Raw genomic sequence first — 20,486 nt, forward strand, 5'->3', positions numbered from 1 at the left:
CTTCCACTAGTACAAATGTACTCTGGGTCAGAGGTCAGGTCCCACCTCTGCCTAGCCTGTTCTTAGATATAGAGCCAATAGTCTTAATACTGAGGAAACAGACTGCTTTAGTATGGCTAGAGAACATTGAAACACTTAAGAGTCGTAGGAGGAAAAGCTTACATCTAGCTTCTGCTCCCTATACAGGTGACCAGTAAGCACGGGAATGTATAGAGTTGAAAACATAATTTCAAATATATTATTCAGCTACTATATTCCAGCCACTATGGGCTATAAATCTTTCCAGGAAAAGCACATGAAGCTAAAAAATTAAACTTTCATCTAAATTCATAGATTGAAACAGAACTCAAGTTACACAGGTTGATACTCTTAACATAGGTCAGTATCACAATCACATGGGGTTTAATTTGATGTTGATAAAGCAAGATTGATGAAATATAAACAACTCTCACTACCTTTATTTTATTTCCATGGGTTTAAAATACTGTACTCAAGTCAGCTGTACTCTTTGTCTACAAATAGTTTGATGTTATAAATCATAGAATTACAATAAAATATGTCTACTAGCCACACACAGATAAACGCACACATACAGTACTTAATTCAAATATACAGGTGAAAATGTCTCACCCACTTAATGGAAAAGTACTTGAGCTAGACAAGGCCAATAACTGACAAAATATTATTAGGATAATTTTGCAGGCATTTTTTTATTCCAAAAAGTTGTATTTTTTGTAAACCTGACATTTCCAAAACAGTGCAAGTGAATCAGAATACAGGTAAACACAAGCTTCTAAATACAGGTGACATTAGTAAGAGTGAACACATTCTTCCAATCACAAGTTCACAAAAAGAAATATACAATTTCACAATATGTAAGTAATAACATTCTAAGTAAAAGAAGGGACGATGGTGTAGATATTCTACTGTGCATGCAAACCAAGCTCCAAAAGTAATTAGTCTTCACGCCAGTTTAATCAATGCACATTCAATGAACTATATTCTATTTTCATTTATATCCAAGAAACTCTAGAAAGTGGGTAGACTTGGGATTAATTCCATGACTCCCTTAATTCTTCAGTGAAAGCAGTATTATATATTTCCATGTCAAATGGATACTATGCTTTAAACTTGTGCAAAACTCCAAAATGTGCCCATAAACAGGAGACATTCAAGAAAATTGATACTAAATATTGTCAAAGAAAAATTTTTCATATATATTGCTTTCAGCAAACTGGGCTTCCTGCACATCACTGACTTGGTATGTAGAGTCATTATCATTCATGTATTTAGGAATAGAAAGGGCTGTTTTCACAGTTATGCTTGCAAAAGTCTTCACCACTTTGAAAAGATTGCTTAAGTGGTCTACAAGCTTGGAGTTTACATCAGGCATAATTTCTTTCTCAGATAACCCAAGCAACTTGTGAGTTTTTCTTGTCAGATGTTGAATCAATACACTGATTTCACTTTAAAACTATTTTCTCCCTAATGCATGCAGATAGCTAATAGTTAATAAATATTGGTCAATACTGTAATAATAGCCGACACTTGATGATGGTGGTGGTAAAAAGCAAACAGGAATATGAATTTGGTCTATTTTTATAATTTGAAGTTACCATGAATATGGCAAGGAAGAGAAAGGCCTGTTCTCAAGCAGATTTCTTGCATGATCTCTGCATTCAAGTTTCCAAACTTCCAGCTGTTCTTTTACCACACTCTTAAGGAAGAAGACATCCTGCAACCTTTCAATCCTGGTTTCACTTTCTGGCCCTTCTTTCCTTTACATGGATTTTATACCAACATGACATTTGCTCCTTATTCACAAAAGTGTAAAACACAAGTAGAATCTAAACCCAAGTCTTACAAAGTTCCATTATTTCTATTCAGAAATCCAAGAGCTTTTTTAATAAATGTTTGAATTAATTACAACTGGATTTCTTCTAATTCAAAAACAATTTCTTAAAGAATTACCAGCAATAAAAGTGGCAAGCTGAGCTCCAGTAACACCTGCATCTTTATTAAACTTCCTTCTAAATTCTTGAGGAAATACATTCAGTACTTGGAACACCCTGATAGGCAATCTCAAGACTCAAATATCCAAACATTTTAATCCTTGCATCTACTTATCTCTGTTAAAATTATCATATAAACAAACTCATGACTCAAGTATGTAACTCACATGAAAAAGATAATGATCACAGCATGTAGCAATTTATAACTTGCTTTGATAGCAACAGATCATAATCTTTAACAGTAGCTTTAAAACTATCCATCTTAATATTAATATGACTTAATTACCTTTTTAAAAAAATTATTGAAAGGAATTTGTCAATGCCATAGTGGTTCGCTCAATTATGTCCTTCTGGTATCTCAACTGTACAGTCCTAGAGACTGCAAAAGAAAACTTTCCAAAGAGAACATTCTGTGCTGCTTTCTTCAGTGAGCCAAAGCAAGCTACATCTTACTAGATGTCACTGAAGAAGTATTTTTATCCTCTCCCATCCTGGTTAGTAAAGGACAGACTCAAAATACAGAGTATCACAATTGTTAAATACTTTAGGTTCTGTAGCTTATAAATCAAATACCAAATTTAACTTAAAGAAAGAGACAGTAAAAAGATTTTGGCTTATTTGTATTAAATGATCTATATAAGATATTACCAAGCATTGTGAATTAAGCATATGAGGATTCTAGCTACCTTTATCTGCAAATCTCTCTTTTCTCTCTTGCATTGATGTTTAAAAGTACAATATAATTTTTTATATGTATATATATATATATATATATATATATACACGTATGTATTTCCAAAGATTTAGCCAGATATCAGTGCTTGAGTGAATTATATAGCTATTCAATAGAAATTATAAAACATTGATACAAATATAAAGACATACTCAGTATAAAAAGCTTGTATTTATAAAAAATATTCTTAGGTAAAAGTCTTCCCCTGAGGGCATACTACATAGTTGGATTCATAAATATTGCTCTGCACTGCAGCTTGGTTACCAAAGTTCAAAGTTCAACTCTTAAATGAAGTGTGAATTGCTCCAGTCACCTGACATGGCTGCAGTGGTTGCCTCAGGATATGTTCCCTAGCTTTTTGGTGTAATAAAGACACAGCATCAATGGGATCTCCGAAAAATCTGGAGAAGATTCCTTCTTCCACATATGGAAGATATGAGAGCAGGACCTATAGACTAGCAAGTGCATGTCACATGACTGGGCAGTTTTGTTTTCATGGGCAGTTTACTGATTTTTCTGGACCCAGTTCCAACTATCTTCATTCTCCTTTCTGCTCTTTTCAGCCTCAATAATTTCTTTGTACCTCCGTCGGAAGAAGCCCATCTGAAAATCAGAAGAGATGACAGTGGTAAGTTATTGAATCATTAAATTGATACTTCTTGGTTGGTATGACGACAGATAACATTATGCAGAAAGAACTAGCCAAGGAATTAGCATTTAATTCCTCGAAGTGCCAATCTGAAATCTTAGTTCCTTATTTACATCAATATAAATTAGATCAGACTGGGTCCCATATCTTCACAAGAACTCTGTTCCTTATAAATGAACTACTCTGAGGTAGGAATCCTCTTATATGAAGTATGAGCTAAAAGAAAAAAGAACATGAAGTATTTCTAATAAATACAGACCAGCAGAGACAGATACAGGTTTATTAGTTTAAAATAGAGACCAATGCTAAATTTGCAGCTGAACCTAAAACCAGGCTAACTCTTGAGTCTTAAGTAAATGCTGACAGAATTTTATGAACAGTACTCTCAGTATCTACAACCCCACAAAACAAGAGGGACCAGAGGAATACAGTGCAGTCACCCACCCCCCACTTCTCAGTTCCAACTAAAATCACTGATAGTCACTTTTGCATATCTTCTTGTTTCCTAAACCTTTGTACTTAAAGAAATGTGACTGGTTTTCATCTCAGTTTGGATAAAAATTCTCAAATCTCTGTTTCTTAAAATGTCTCAAATAAACAAACATTATTTTAATAACAGACTTTGATAAGCATTCAAGAATAACTCCTCAAAGTTAGCACTGTTGAGATCACTGAATAAATATTCTGTTCAATATAATTAAACATTTATGTAATTCCCACCACTCTAAACCTGTTTTCTTACTCCTGCCATGTAAAACACGATGTTTTAGTCTTCTTTTATCAACCAGTTATTCAGTTATTGCCACCCTTCATCCCCAAATTGCCTGTGTGTAGGAATATTTTGTGTTGTTTTGTCATTACTAAAATTCCACTAAATTGGACTTCTTAGTTTCAGTTTTCAACAACTTTCATTTTCTTCGAGTGTATTTTAATTCACAGGGATCTAAAAGGCAGCATATTCAATCTGTCAAGGGGGCTTCCCCAACACATCTTCCTAAAGTCTAAGTCCTTGCCTGTGCCTTGAATTATATCCTGAATTCACAGCAGCATGAGACTGTGCACACACCATCCTATCATCAGTCTTATCTCTGCCTCTTGCCTTCTGTGCAAAGGACATAGAAGCTGTAGCACAGCCTAACAAGCCCCTCTCTTTTGGTAAAATGGAACATGCTATTAATCTAGAGATAAGTGTACTCTGCTAGGAGCATAGATATACATTACATACATACTTACTGTCGTAGTTCCAGCCAAACAGGGATAATTTCTGCAGTAGCCAGAGGGGTTCTACTGGCTAGAACCTGGAGATTGTTCTATATGATCTTACATCATTTGAGGGATGGCAGGGAATCTCTTCCAGGGGAAGGGGTTCCTTCTGGTCAAGAAAGGTAATTGGAGGTAACAGTGGGGTAATGCTGGCTCTGAGCCAGAGGCAGCACTCCAGGTAATGTGGCTGCAGTTGAGTTGGGCTCAGTAGCATTTTGCATGTGAATCACTCTTTTCAATTCTTGTTATTAATATTGTTGCTGTTACTATTTGTTTTCTTATCTCATTGCTGTTTCCAGTACATTGTTCTTACCACAACCTATGACCTTCACATTTTGTACCTCCAATTCTCCTCTTCATCCCACCTACGAGAAGTTTGGAGTGTTTCAGTGGGAACACTAAATTAAAGAATACAATTCCTAAAGCATGACAGCCTAATTTGGTGCCAAGTGGGTTACAAAGGTTATGGTAACAACAGATCTGCAAACAGATCTGAACAGAGCAGGCTGGAAACAAACTTCATCTAAGCCTTTGTTGCATTAGGTACAGAGGCACCTGGCTACAATGTTGCTTGATCTGTTCATGTGGTTGTGGTACTTAAACTGGTATATACTCCTCTATGTCCTCGCTGCAGCGCTCTTTTTCAGAGAAGGGAGAAGGATCAGAATTACTTTGTTGATGTACTGTGTGATAACAGCTTATCACATGATAACATGTAATAATGGCATTTTGGGTTTGTATTCAGTGTTGTTCTCCTACTTTTGCCTCAGGCACACTATTTGGTAGTCCAGTAAAAATTGTACCCAGTTTGTGGGGGAGAAGAGAAGGATGACTTTCCCCAGCTTTTTACCCCCTTTCCTTCTTCAGGCCTGTACAACAGCTTTGGATAATTTTGAATTATCTTTGGATGTTAAGGAAAGCATGCTGTTGTTGCTAAGTCTGCCAAGTCTCCTCAGTGCAGTCCACGCCATGGGAAAAATTAACAGACTTTTAACACGATCTTTCAGAGATCTGCTCTGATGGTGGATAGTCATGAGTGGCATGGAATGTGAGAGAAAAATGCCCAATTGTTGGAGGAATCTACTCCAATGACTTGGGAGTTCATCCCTGAAACACTACAGGACCCTGATAAAGTGATAGAATATTTGCAAGGAGAATGCTGTGGCAATTCCAGAGAGGTGCAATTGATTGCAATATGCTGGCCCCAGACTATGATTGATTGGACAGTGCTCTATACTAGACAGCACCCTCAGGGGGAAGAGAAGGAAAACATACCAGCAGGCACTGTGGCCACTGCAGCTAAACCAATTGAACAACTTGTGCCTGTAGCACATGCCCCTATAAAGAAATTCAAGACAAATTTAGTTCACTTAGTGAAGGATGAAGAGCAACAGGACACTCACAACAGGAGGAAGAAGCAGGGCCAGAGAGAATCACCTGATCCCTACCTTCAGGTGAGCTGCAAGATATGCAAAAACATTTCAGCCACCAGTCAGGAGAGCCCTTTGTGACCTGCCTGTTCTGATGCTGGGATATCACAACATGCAATATGAAACTAGATGGTAGTGAAGCCAGGCAATTGGGATCCCTGTTCCAGGATGTAGGCATTGGCAAGGGAATTGGAAAGAGGACAGAAACTCTCAGCCTCTGGAGGCAACATCTGTCAAACATGAGGGAACAGCATTCTCTCATGGATGACCTAATAGTGCACCAAGTGGAATGCCATGGAGAAAGGTATCCAGGACCTGAAAGAATGAGCTGTGCTGGGAGGTAATCTATAAGGGATTTAAATAACAAACAGTCCCCTGTAGATTCAGATCGGATCTGGTGTACACAATCCATGTGGCAGAAGTTTCTATGGAGTGTGCCACCGTTGTACACCAGCCCTTTGGCATTGATGTCAATGAAAGAAGAAGAAATACAGCTTCAGGTGATCGCCTGACTTTGACAATATGAAGTTCTTTTTTCCTCCCTACCAACCTGTGCCTCAGCTGTGAGAAGACTGAACAAAACTGTGGACAGACTTGAAAGACTCAAGCAACCTAGAGAGAAAATGTCCCATGCCTCTGCCAGTATGGACCACAATCTCTGCTATTGGGAGCACGTACCCCTCTGCTGGAGAGAGAGGGGGACACACCACGAGGTAACCTGCAGTTTTACCTGCACGACCACAGAGAGGACACAAGAAAGTGGGATGGAAAACCCACCTCTGCCCTAACCGCGGGGGTACATGAATTGAGAGGAAGAACAACCGCCAACAGAAATTCTTCAAGGATAATCCAGTTTCCAGTGGGCAAGTCTTCAGACAGAATGGAAGGGCTGAATGTTATTCCTGATCCTCTTGAAGAGATCTCTAGTTCATGTTTACAAGAACTGAGCAATGACTGCCATGACCAGAACTACAGGGGCCCTGCCTCCAGCCATGTGGAAGAAAGGGACAATCAGATCTCTTGGACTGTGTGGATCCCATGGCCTGGCACATCAGACCCACAAGAATAATAAGGCTTTAGTTGACACTGGCACACAATGTACCCTGATGCCATCAAGATCTGTAGGGGCATGATCTATCTCTATTTCTGGGGTGACAGAGGGGTCCCAACAGCTGACAGTACTGGGACCTGAGGCGAGCCTGCTTGGCAATGAATGGCAAAATCACCCCATTCTGATTCACCCAGAGACCCCATGCACCCTTGGCATAGATTCACTCAGGAGAGGCTATTTCAAGGACTCAAAAGGGCATCATCGGGCTTTTGGGACAAGTGCTGTGGAGACAGAGGAAATTAGACAACTGAATACCTTGCCTGGTCTCTCAAAGGACCCTTCTGCTGTGGGACTGCTGAGGGTGGAAGAACAACACACCGATCACTGCCACAACAGTGCATCATCAACAGCACCACACCAACCTGACTCTGTGGGCCTCATCCACCACTGAGTGCTGCTGGGAAGGCCATGCTGGACCTTCAGTATTAACTGGAGTCCAGATTCCCACAATTTTCCATGCATTCATCAAGACTGAATTGGAAAAGGGTGAGGCTCCAGAATAGTTGCAATACTTTGATGACATCATTGTGTGTGGCAACACAGCAGAGGAAGTTTTTGAGAAAGGGGAGAAGATAATCCAAGTCCTCCTAATGGCAAGTTCTGTCACAAAGCAAAGTAAGGTCACAGCACCTGACCAGGAATATCAGTTTTTAGGAGTAAAATGGAAAGATTAATATAATCAGATTCCAATGGGTATGTGGATGGAATCCTACACGGCAAGTCACAGGAGTTATTGAGGGACAAACTGGATCAAGTCAAATTGCAATGCTGAAAGCTGTCCAGCTGGGTTTAGGTATGAGTGAATGAAATAAATGGCCAGTGCTCTACCTGTACAGACTCATGAAAGGAAGCGTGAGTGGGAGTGCCTAGGCTGATGGAAATACATCAATTGCCAGCACAGAGATAAACCCACCTGGGCTGCTGAATTCTAGCAAGACATCACTACCCAAATAGAGACGTTGACTGTATGTCATGTAGACATACATGTATGTCTTGTCATACACAAGAGTCAGGCTACTGAAGAACACCACAACAACAGACAGGTAGATTAAGCTGCCAAGATTAAAAGTGTTTTAGGTGGATCTGGACTGGCAACATAAGGGTGATTTTCTTCTGGCTTAGTGGGCTCATGACAACTCAGGCCACCAGTAAAGAGATTCAATATACAGATGGGCTTATGATAAATGGATGGACTTAACCATGAACACAGTCTCCCAGGTTATCCACAACTGTGAAACGTGCTACAGGCCAAGCAAGAAAAGCCCCTGTGGTATAAGGGACTGTCATCATGATATTTTCTGAAAAATCCCTTTGCCAGGATTTTTCTCCTGAGAAGCTGAGAAACCTCAGAGGAAAAGAAAAACAATAAGTATCTGCTGCTGCGGAAGGTGCAGCAGGTGCATCTTTGATTAGTCCATGTTGGTTGTTTCTAATTAATGGCCAATCACAGTCAGCTGGCTCGGACTCTCTGAGAGAGTCACGAGCTTTTGTTATCATTCGGTTCTATTCCTTGCTAGCCTTCTGATGACATCCTTTCTTCTATTCTTTTAGTATAGTTATAATATATCATTTTAATATAACATATATCATAAAATAATAAGCCTTCTGAAACATGGAGTCAAGATTCTTCGTCTCTTCCCTCGTCCTGGGACCCCTGTGAACACCACCACAGGGGACAATGGTTGAAATAGAAATATGGGGAGGTCTGGAAAATTGATTGCATCACACTCCAGCAAACCAAGGCAATGGCTACATTCTTACAATAGGGGAACCAACCACTGGATGGCTGGAGATCTACCCTGTGCCTCACACCACTGACAAGACCAGCAAATCCTGTGGTGACATGACACCCCAGAAAGAATTAAGTCAGACAATGGGACTCATTTAAAAAATCATATCATAGACACCTGGGCCAGAGAGCATGGTAAGGAGTGGGCGTATCATATTCTCTCTCATGTACCAGCCTCTGGGAAAATTAAATGATACAAAGGACTGTTCAAAAACCACATTCAAAGCAAGGGGTAGTGGAACCTTCAAACATTGGGATCTACATCTAGTAGAGGCTACCTAGTTAGTTAACATCAGAGGCTCTACTAACTAAATTTGCCCTGCTCCATGAAAGCCTCTACATACCAGAGAAGGGGATAAAGTCCCCATGGTGCATACAAGGAATATGAGTTAGGGAAGACAGTTTGGGTTAGTCCTGCCCTCTAAGACAAAGGCAGAGCCACCTGTGGGATGATTTTTGCTCAAGGACCTGGGTGCACATGGTGGGTAATGTAGGGACAGAGAAACACAACGCGGGATTTGATTTTTGGGTAAGAGCAGTCTGTAATGTTGAATTGTATAATATCAGTTGCTGAATGGCACTGCTACTGTATGCCATAACCACCATGGATATGGACTGCTCAGATACACCAGTTGTGAGCTCCTGATGCAGCTTGCACCCACCCAACAGCACACCAGCCCTCCTGCCCTGGAAGACAACCTAGGACAGAGAGAATCCAGTGTCATGGACTAAATGAACTCAGCAGACATCTTGGAAGGATGGCCATTGACTATAGAAACTATACCAGTGCTGTATATACATACCCCCGTATATATATGTGTGTGTGCATATATATATACACACACATTTATGTATAGAGTTGGAAGGTGTAGGATCTGGGAATGACATTCATGATATAGAATAAGTGGTGGATAATATCCTAGTTCCAGCCAGGACAGGGTTAATTTTTGTAGTAGCCAGAGCAGGCATGGCTAGAACATGGAGATTATTCTATACCACCTCACATCATTGGTGGCAGTGGAGGGAAGACAGTTTCTTCGGGGGAGAAGGATTTCCTTCCAGTTGAGTAGGTGGAGGAGAGGGATTGATGGGGTTTTTGGTTCTGAGCTGGACGGAATGGTTGGGGTAACATGGCTGTGGCTGGGCCAGGTTGGGCTCAGTGAGCCTTTTACATGTGAATTACTCTTTCTTTTATACACTTTTGTTATTAGTATTGTTGCTGTTGCTGTTTGTTTTCTTACCTCATTTCTGTTTCCAGTAAATTATCTCAGCCTGTGATCTTTACCTTTGGTGTTTCCACTCCTCTCCAGCCCACCATAAGGGAGAAGGTAGCGGCAGGGAGGAGCAAAAGACTCAAGGTTTTAGTGGGAGCATTAAATTAGAGAATACCATTCCTAAACCATAACGCCTGCAACTACTTCATAAATGCACAGTAGGTAGACATACATATAAATAAATGCTCATGATCTCAATGTTACAAAGGTTCCATGACCCGGATGCCCTCTGAATAACTGGAATACACCTTAAAAGTAACTTCTTCAGTCATTCTATTGCACAGACTGTGAACATAGTAGCTTTCCCATGTACCATAAGCAAAGCTTTATCTGTTGCAATGTACATGGACATCTGTGCAAATGCATGGATAATGGTGTTTCTATTCTGAAAAATCAACTCACAGAAGTGACTCTGTTGAATTTTCTCACTTCCTAGCCTCTTTCAGAACACTGTATGAAAGGATTCAGAAACAGAATTGGAGAGGAGTTTCTCTAATTCCCAACTCCTCAAACTTACTCTAGAAGTGAGATAAAATTCTTTCTTCTAGCAGAAAAATATCATTACTAGTAATTTTTGTACTTGGAAGACACAAGCTATTCTGTGCAAAGAATTTATTTTCAGAAGACATCCTCAAGATTGCACCATCATAAAATCACAGTGAAAGTTCACCAGTGATGCCAACAGAATTCAGCTCAGTGGAGACTGCAAGCGAATAGCAGAAGTTTCTCTAGATTTTCAGTCTAAAATGGAAGTGAATTATTATATTGATAACAAAAAAAATTGTAAAAGCCTACTACTTTCCTGTTCTGCTCCAGCTGGATTAATCATGGCTACTTATTTATTCACTGCTGCTACTACTTACACATGCTTAGGGAGCAGATGTTATGAAAACGTGTGTGGCTTTTTTTTGTATTATGAATTTTTTGCAACAGAACGTACATGTTCTATGAATTAGAAAACTGCCAAGAGAAGTATAATTTCTAGTTCTAAAAACAGATTTTAAATTCTTAAGGTTTTCATCTTTCATGCAACCATATCCTTGGTACAGTAAAACTTCCTCTTGAAGTTATAATGAAAATTATAGAAAGGCTTTTTAATTTCCTTGAGAGCCAAACAAACGAACCCCAACTATTTCCCACTGATATTTTATATTAAAAAATGTCTGTTTCTGAACACCTGCTTCAGGAATTGTTTTTAAAAGTTGGCAAGGAGGGTTTTGGTATTTTACTACTTTTTTTTGGATAAAGAATGCTGTCGTATAACTTTCTGGTAGGGATAAAAAGTGAGCTAAAAATTGTAATAAATATTAATGAAGCATGAAACCTATATCTGGAAGTGATTCCACTATGAAGAATTATGTTTATTTGCTGTAAATGATGTGGATACTGTAAAATTATGTAGAGGACATCAGTGCAAGCAGAAAGAGAAACTGGACCTTAAGGATATATTTTTTTAATGTTTTCAGAAATAGTGGTGAGGGATTAGATACATTTCCCATCCTTCAGAGATAACAACGTTCTTTGTTATGTGACACTGTTCTTTACTGACATATATTTACATTTAATGTAATAAAATCCCTCATCAGACCACCACCAGAAAGAGGGGTTTTTTTAATTGCCATGAAGAAATCACAATATATAGTTATTGCTTCACAAAAGACCACATATCCATCTCCTTACAATTAACTCATTTCATTCAAGGAGGATAGCAGTATTCACCATATGGGGAAGGCTGGTAAGTACCTTTGGTAAGCTGGAGAGAACAAGTGAACTTAACATACAATGATGGGTAATAAGGAGACAGACAACTGGACCAAAGCAGGAGAGTTGATACAACATAGGGTTGAATATGTTGTATTCAAAAACAGGCTCTTTTATCACTGGGGATGAGGTGACACCAGGTCCCTTTTCCATGGCTAATGCAAGGCCATTAAGAGAACTGAAAAAACCATTGAGGAAACAACTGCTGGGACTCAGTCCTGAATTTCAAGCAAGGAAGGGAGAGATTCTCATCTTTAAGAGAAGTATTGCTGTGATCTCATTTGTAGAATGGGTGTTTATAGTGGAACAGTGGTTGCTAACACTTGTTTCACAGGCAATGAGTCTCTAATATTGTTAATTTCTCCCAAATTTTGCTTTCCATATATATATAGACACACACGTATATGTACACATATAGTTATATGTATAGAGCAAGGAAACACCCAGCTCCAGAACTGTGACCCCATCAGGGAGTCTGTGAGCTCACACATCCCCATCCAAGGAAAGCTCTGATCAGTAAACCTCTGCCTGGGGAAGGCACTCATGAGAAGAGGGGCAACAGGAGAGTGCTTTTACAGGAGGCAAAGAGAGACTGTGTGTCCTGGTTTAGGGTAAATCTGTGAGAAAAGCTCCAAAAGGCCCCCCCCAGAAAGCAGGCTCACACAGCCCCTCCCCTCAACCAGCTCAGGAAGAATTTATTTGGAGAGAAGTGGAAGAAAACCTGTTTATTTAACAGGCAAAGCACTCCCCAGCACAAGAAATGAACAATACCAGATGACAAAACTCATTCACCGCTCTGAAGAGATTACAAATTCGGAAAGTCTCTCCTGTGGGTGGTCGCTCTGGTATCAGTCCCTCTGGCACTGGGAATGGCTGCTGCCCAGGGCAGGCCCTGGAAGGCCACAAAGTGCAAGCTCTTGGTGTTTTCCCGGGTCCCAGTCTGGAGCAGGTTTGAACGATTCCAAGAAAAGGGAAAGAAAAACAGTCCAGGGAAAACTCGGACTGCCTCAGCTAGCTGAACTAACTAAAAAGCAAAAGGAGTGCTCTGTTCTGCCCTGTCCATGCCCAAACAACAACAGTGGAGTTCTGTGTTCCAGCAGACTGTGGGGGAGAGTGCAGCTGATAATGAAACCCTATGCATCTTCTTCTCCCCGCCTTCAATGTCAGAGCCAGTCTTGAAGGCACAGAATATAATATCCAGCATAAACAGAACACCCGACTGGGGATACAAGCATCATAATGTCACCCTAGGACACTATGAAAAGCTGTGGAAAGCTGAAGGGTTATAAGGGAAGAAGAGGCACCATCCACTAAAGACAATGCAGGAAATGAGAAAAGGATAGATGGGCTAGAATCACTAAATTAAAGGATGTGTGTAAAACCCGTGAATGGTTTCAGGTTTTGAATCTAACCCACCTATTTATAGCAGCTCTAATACTTGAAGTACCTCCAGAAAGGACTGGTTATTTTTTGTCACTTCAAAACCTGAAACCATCCATAGGTTTTTACACACATCTCTAATTTAGTTATTCCAGCCCATGTACCCTTTTGTAGCACAACCTTACAGTATATGTTGAGAAGAAAGCATGTTTCTGGCAATATTGAATAATAAAGCAATACAAAAACTGTTAGTCTGAGATGGGAAATTACACCTATTATTGTGAAGTTATTTCTTGCCATGTGACAGCCAAGTCCTCTATTCAAACACAGGTAGTCTTTAGCATACACTTTAACTGCCATGCCAGATTTAAAATCCCTTCAATCCCAAGTAAATCATATCTAACAACACTCACATAGAATAGCATTCTTCAAGCACCCACAAAAATGGAAAACTTCAATCAAAAATAATTTCAAAGTGTTGAATTAGTATCACAATAATGAATTATCTTGTTGGGTTTTTTTTTCTGATGCTACTTTCTGTATATCCAAAGGCTGAATTACTAGATCTTATATTTTCCTAAACTTCAAAAGTATAAGCACTTACCCAAGAAAACCTGAAGTATGGGACTGTGGCTATCTCTCTAGGATGTGAATTATAAATATGTTTGAAGAGCGTTGAGATTACAAAATAAAATTTAATTTGCAGTTGGGAAAAAACAAAGTTGATCAGAGGGCAAGAAATATCTGCTTTTATTTTACTCACTGTTAGGTAAATTTCTAAAGTGTTTTTACCATGCCCAACAAGGTTTATTCTTCCAATCAAATAAAAAGAGAAATAGCTTGAAACGTGGATTGTAGAAGAATGGTTATGTTTTGCATTTTAAAAAGATTTTTACCATTAATATAAGTAGTTAGGAAATAAGAAAAAAATTATAACAGTCACATACTGCTGTAAAAACAATATTGTGTCTTAATTACAGTAGTGCTTCAAGACTATAACTGAGTTAGGAATAGAGGTTTGTGAATAACGATACTCAAACAGAATTCAAAACTGTATCAGAAGATTTTGCCACTTCTTAGTTTTTAATTAAGTTTCTCTAGTGCATACTCTGTGTCTTAAACTGCACACAAGAAGTACTGATTTTTAACAATATTACTCTATTGACAACGTTACCGACCACAACATGCCAACAAGTAAAAAGAAAAGCCAACGTGTAAAAAGAAAAGAGAGACAAGTAAGTACTAACAGAGGGGTAAGAAATAAAACATAAGAACCACTGAAGAAATCTCCCAGGGAACAAGGCTTTGACAACATACTTTAGGTTTAGTGCCTTAGTCACAAGCTGTCTTTCCTTTTGTACATAATTTCTTTATCTAATATAAGCAGTGTCCAGCCATACCTGATGAACAGTCTGTATTTACATAATTAATCTTTTACTGCCACATTGCTAATCTAGGTGGATGTCCCAAGGCATTCACAATCAACTTACACATCTCATCTTTTTTTTGTGTATGGTACTTGGGTACTTCTCCCTTCACATAAATAGTACCACAGCTAGAAAAATATGCCGCTAATCATGGGTCAAAACAGGGCCAGGAACTACACCCCATTAAGATGCCACCAGTCGGCAGAGGAACAACACTCCCAACATCTGCAAAGCAGTGCTGCTGAGATTAGAAGCAGGGAGTATTTAACCATGTAGAGATTGATCACTAGTTATTATGCATCTCATAATGCATCTCTAAATGCATCTCATTTTACTGTCACCAAGAAGGCAGGTAAAAACACTTTGCACTTGGGTTTGCATAGCCCTGGATGATTCGGCAAGCCATCAGTTTCAAGAGGATGCAGTGTGTTCTTTCTCCCAATTAAAGAATGCTTGCCACAGTACAAAGAGGTCACAAACAGATATTTGTATCAGCTTTTCCACCAAGAATTGTCAAACTGTCAATCCTGTGTCACCATGTGAGGAAGAGGCATGTTTGGAGAGGAGCAATGTGTCTTATCTATAGTTAAAGGAGAAAATGTGCATTTCAGAGGAAGGATGATAGTGTAACTAAAGTAAGCTTATGAGCATGCAGGAAGTCTGGCCTCGATTATTCAGTCTTTCATTGATTTTTTGAGAGGCAAATCCCTCAACTTTCTTATAATGTAGGTTCTCATTTGCTCAATTAAACAAGTACAAGAAAATAATGTGATTCAAACATCACCATTCCACAAGTGGCTGCACACACATATAAGACACACTTCGTACATGTACACAATGACATATATACTTATACAGCCAGGGAACTGAGGCAAAGGTAAGTTCAGCTGCTTGCTCAAAGATACATTCTCCTCTCCAAACACTTTGTTTAGCTACTGTGGAAGAATTTCATACCTACTATCTGTATCTGATCCCAGTGTATTGCACCTGATAGACATTGCTATGGCACAAAGCATTAGCAACGTACACAAAATAGCCCTTAACTTTTAACTTACTTTCATCTAATCTGGCTAAGATTTCTTGAGATGTTACTGTTGGTATGTTGGGACATCTGTAGTTCTTCATAGACATTAAAAGTAAATTTATTTCACATACTGTAGTACTAAAACAAACATAGTTTTTAAACACACATTTTATTAGGCAGTTACTTTGTAATGTTGAAATAATAAGATAAAACTCTTTTTTTTTGATAAGAGCATTCACAAGTAATAAACTTATCTAAAGGGATATAGCAATATCAGGCCACCCCAATGTCTGGGAATGATTGGCATCTGACTCCAAGGCTTCGGAATGCTGAACATTTGCTTTATTAAAACTACATTATATTACATTATACTTACATATATACTATACTATACTATATTATACTATATCTATACTACAAAGAATACTAAAAAATACTTACTACTAACTAAAAACTCATGACTATCTGCCAACCGACAGTCCCCACAGCTTGGACCTGATGGGTTAATTAACATAAACAATTCCACCAGAATCCAATCAAGCAATCACCTCGGGTAAACAATCTCCAGACCACATTTCACACGAGCACAAACACAGCAGCAGCAAATATGATAAGAATTGTTTTGATCATTCTTTTCTTTGCTTTTCTCACAGCTTCTTTCTGTTCAGAGGGCATGTGAATACCACAAAGAGATCATTAAATAAACTACTATTTTAACCAAATGCCCTGTACCTATCTGAAAGACCAAATATCAAAAATATAGTCACTAAGGCTAGGTACCTGTCCTGGTTCAAGACAAATTTGGTAGAGAACCCCCTAAAGGGTCTCCTCTAGGAAAGCAGATCCAATCAACCCCTCCCCCAAAACCGGTCCAGGAGAAAATACCTCCTTGGAGAAAAGTGGAAAAAAACTATTTATTAAATAATAAAACCTTGACAATATTACTCAATAAAACCCCTTGCTGCTCCAAAAGAGATGACAAACTCAGAAAGTCCCCTCCCTGGGTTGCAGCTCAGCTCACTTAGTCTCTTATCAGTCCCTCCAGTGCTGGAAATGCCATGGCCCAGGGCCACAGGTGTGAGCTGCTGGTGCTCCTCTGGTGTTCAGTCCAGAGCAGGTTTCAAGAGGTCCAAAGAAAAAGGAAAAAAACAACAGTCCAGGGAACTTCTTTGCCTCAGCTAGCTAAACTAACTAAAAGCAAAGGAGAGCTCTGTCCCGCTGTCTGTCCATCCGCAGACAACACAGTCAGGAGCAGGAATGTGGAGGAGTGAGTGCAGTGTGTGAAAACAAACTGCGTACTTCTTCTCTCCCCCCTTCACTCTCTGGAACAAGTCTTAAAAGTGCAAAACTTATTATTCAGCATAAACAGAACAAGACAACTGGGGATAAAAGCATCATATAATCAACCTAGGACAGTACCTCAAAGTAGATGCATAATTCAGACTAGCAGCATGCATGGAAAATATATGTTTAGGTATGCAAAACAGTTAACTGCACACAGAGAGGGACACCAGTACAGACAATCTAATTTAATACATTGGGTTCTTTTAATACAACATGCCTTGCCATTGTCACTGATGCCAGAATGTCACCCCATTCATCAATAATCTTTCCTCTAAGCAATTCTTGTGCAACTTTTCTTCCAGGAGCTGTTCAGTTGGCCTCAATGGAGCTACTTGGTAATGTGGTGAATAGAGCTGTTAGGTCTGTTATTTACCCTTGGAATATCTTTACCATGTAGGTACCATCTAGGCTGCTTCAGACAAGACTTATTCATCTAGGCTTTCATTTGTGCATACATAGTACCTTTTGTTAAAGACTTAGTATTTACAGTACTTCAAAAATTAAGAGAATTCCAGTGACTGGACTCATAAAGATCTTTCAGCGCTGAGTTAGGGTAACCTGAGTTATATGAAAATACAAATGTCTTGCATCTTGCAGCATAGTAACTATGTACAGTATCTTGCAAGACAGATGCTACCAATATACTTATAAGTATAATTTTAAAAACTGGCCAACATTTAAACATATAAACATTTCCATATAGTTTAAAAATTTTTACCTATTGCAAAATTTTACTGTATAGTTTATTTTTAAAAAGTCATAGAATGAACACAGCTATCAACAAATGTTCATCTCTGATTATCGCTCTCAAAACTGAGAAAGAACACAATGTCTACTGCAGATATGTCCAGATAAAATTGTCTTCTAAAATCTCAACACGGAATAGGACAGTAACTAAAGATATCATTGCCGTAAACACAATTAATTTAAGACATATCTCAATACATATTTTCCATTTCCTCTCCAAAGAAAAGAAAGAAACATTACTGACATATTTTTTGCTTTGTTTGAAAACTAGAAACTAAACTGTAATCAATAAAAAGTAGCTTTACAATCATACTTTGATGTATTTGATCGGTGAAAAAGATTTGAATAAAAGTTGTACCATGTTCACAATTATCAGAATAAGTTGCCTTCATGGCTTAGCCAAACCAGAAGAAAATGGCTATGCCTGGTGTGCGTTATAATACAACATTGCCCATTGTAACACCAAAGACAGAATTCAGACGAGGCAAATCACATTTGCTCTATTATTGGCATTTGGGTCTGAGAGATGCTAATGACTTCCAATAAATATACATCTTGTGTTCTGGTAGTGGGAAATCTTGGAACCTTAGATACTTATTTGCAATTTTTCAGTGTACATGTCCATTTTTTTTCTGGTTTAGACTCCTGAAAATGATGGCTATCTTTTGTCTTTTCTGAAACACATTGTGAACTACAACTCTACCTCTCTCTTGCCAGTGGATTACATTTGTCTGCATGGTTCCAGGATAAGAGCAACACAGCTAAAATGGCTGTGATGTTCTCAAAGTAGTCTGGCATGCACAGTTCTCATTTGAAGGACACTGAGACCACAGAGAACATTCAGTCACAACATTATTGTTGCACATTTGCATAGCTCATTTTATCAAGAAAGATAACAAAGGCATTTGGCAAATACTGGACACATGCCACCACTGAAATGTTGCCAATCTTTCTTTTGAGGGTAGAGAACAAGTATTAAATGGCAGCCAGCAAACTCGGGGGTGAAGGCAGTGTTTTGGCTACAACAGCAGCATTAACCATTTACTTGTGCAAGAACAAAAAAAGATGACCAAACTCAATCCTTCTGCAACATCCAGTCAGAATTCAAAAAGCACAGATTTTAGTGGAGTAATTTGCTGTAGAAAACCTGAAGTTTGAGGCACTGTTGCAAGAATACAAACTTCTTTGGTCTCCACAAACCAAGAGTCTACAAAAATTTTGCGGTGCTTGCTTTAGTTCTGGAAAAGGAAAAAATAAAACAAGTTTTGATTGCTCTTTAAGAAAATAAGGAGACTTCAAATGATCCACTCAACTTCTGCCTGGTGAAAACTTCATTTTTTGTACAGACAGCCAACCATTGTCCCATTTCCTCCTCACGGCTTCCTAGACACTAAACAAAATTAAGATCTATCCATGTTTGGGGGAAATACAGGTTTGGTGTTGAATCACAGAAGTTAATTATCACCTGATTGCATTTTTAATATTTGCAACAGGATAACATTGAAAAACTTATTCTAGGTCTACTGAACCTAGAGTCTGTATCAAAAAAGGTAGTATCCTGAGAAGCCTACATGTGAGATAGCAAGTAACAACTTAAAGCAACTAGATAAACGTGTAACAAAAGCAATAAAGTTGAAAAGTTTATCACAAAACCATAGAGAATGGAATGCTTCGAGGACTGCAGAAAGAGGAATTTCAGAGAACCCAAACAAAGTCACTTTTTGCAGTTTTTATGGACAGACAGGACAGGTATGGGCTATTACGTTGCTAAAAACAGAGATCATATTTTTGTGAATGAGACAACCTCAAAAATTCGAGGAAAAAGGTGAGCAGGACCTTAGTAAGTTTGAAAAGATAGAGTTGACATGTATTTAAATAAAGGAGAGATTATGAAGATGAAAAAAAACAAGAAAGAAATTAGAAGAAATATAGACTTCTTAAGTTCCAAGGCAACTGGTGCATCCCTCTACATCTCTGCAGAGAAGATCTTTGCAATCTGTTCTCTTGGGTTTCAATGTAAGATGTATACCAAATATACCAAAACTATCGTACTCCCATTTATATAAGCTGTTAAAATGGGTGGAGCAATGTTCTTTATCTTCTCAGTGACTTAGCCCTGATAACTCCCTCTGGGGAAGCAGGAGCCACCGTGGGGGGACCATCTCTGCTAATGGGCCATCAAGGTCTCTCAGCATGACCCACAGAATAACATCATTCCATTGTGAGATAAGCTGGCCTGGGCGAGGAATCAAGCATTTCTGGATATAATCTGAGGCTTGGAATACCACAAAAGGACCACCACTGGATTCCAAGAGGACAGGACTTCTCGATAACCACCACTGGACCTCCAGAGAAGGACCAGACCTTTTCTACAGGGTCACCGTTTCAACAAGACAACATCCACCACTCCAGTGGTACTGCAGACACCATTTAATTGGACTGCTACCACCAACCTGATCAACAGGGTATCAGGTCGTATTCTGACTGTGTCAGTTCAAGACAGTGTTTCTGTACTACTGCTTTATTGTCATTTTCCTATTAA

The 20,486-nt window shown here is 38.9% G+C and overlaps 1 protein-coding gene across 1 annotated transcript in view; it reads right to left on the bottom strand.

Moving 5' to 3' along the window:
* Positions 1 to 2,786: 2,786 nt before the first annotated feature.
* ITGA9 (integrin subunit alpha 9) overlaps positions 2,787 to 20,486 on the bottom strand; it is a 246,282-nt gene continuing 228,582 nt past the window's right edge. The window contains exon 28 of the mRNA XM_030971864.1: positions 2,787 to 3,348. Coding sequence (XP_030827724.1) covers positions 3,250 to 3,348 — 99 coding nt within the window. The 3' untranslated portion in view covers positions 2,787 to 3,249. The remainder of the gene's footprint in view (positions 3,349 to 20,486) is intronic.

This window comes from Camarhynchus parvulus, chromosome 2 (genome assembly GCF_901933205.1).
Source record: "Camarhynchus parvulus chromosome 2, STF_HiC, whole genome shotgun sequence".
Classification (NCBI taxonomy): Eukaryota; Metazoa; Chordata; class Aves; order Passeriformes; family Thraupidae; genus Camarhynchus; species Camarhynchus parvulus.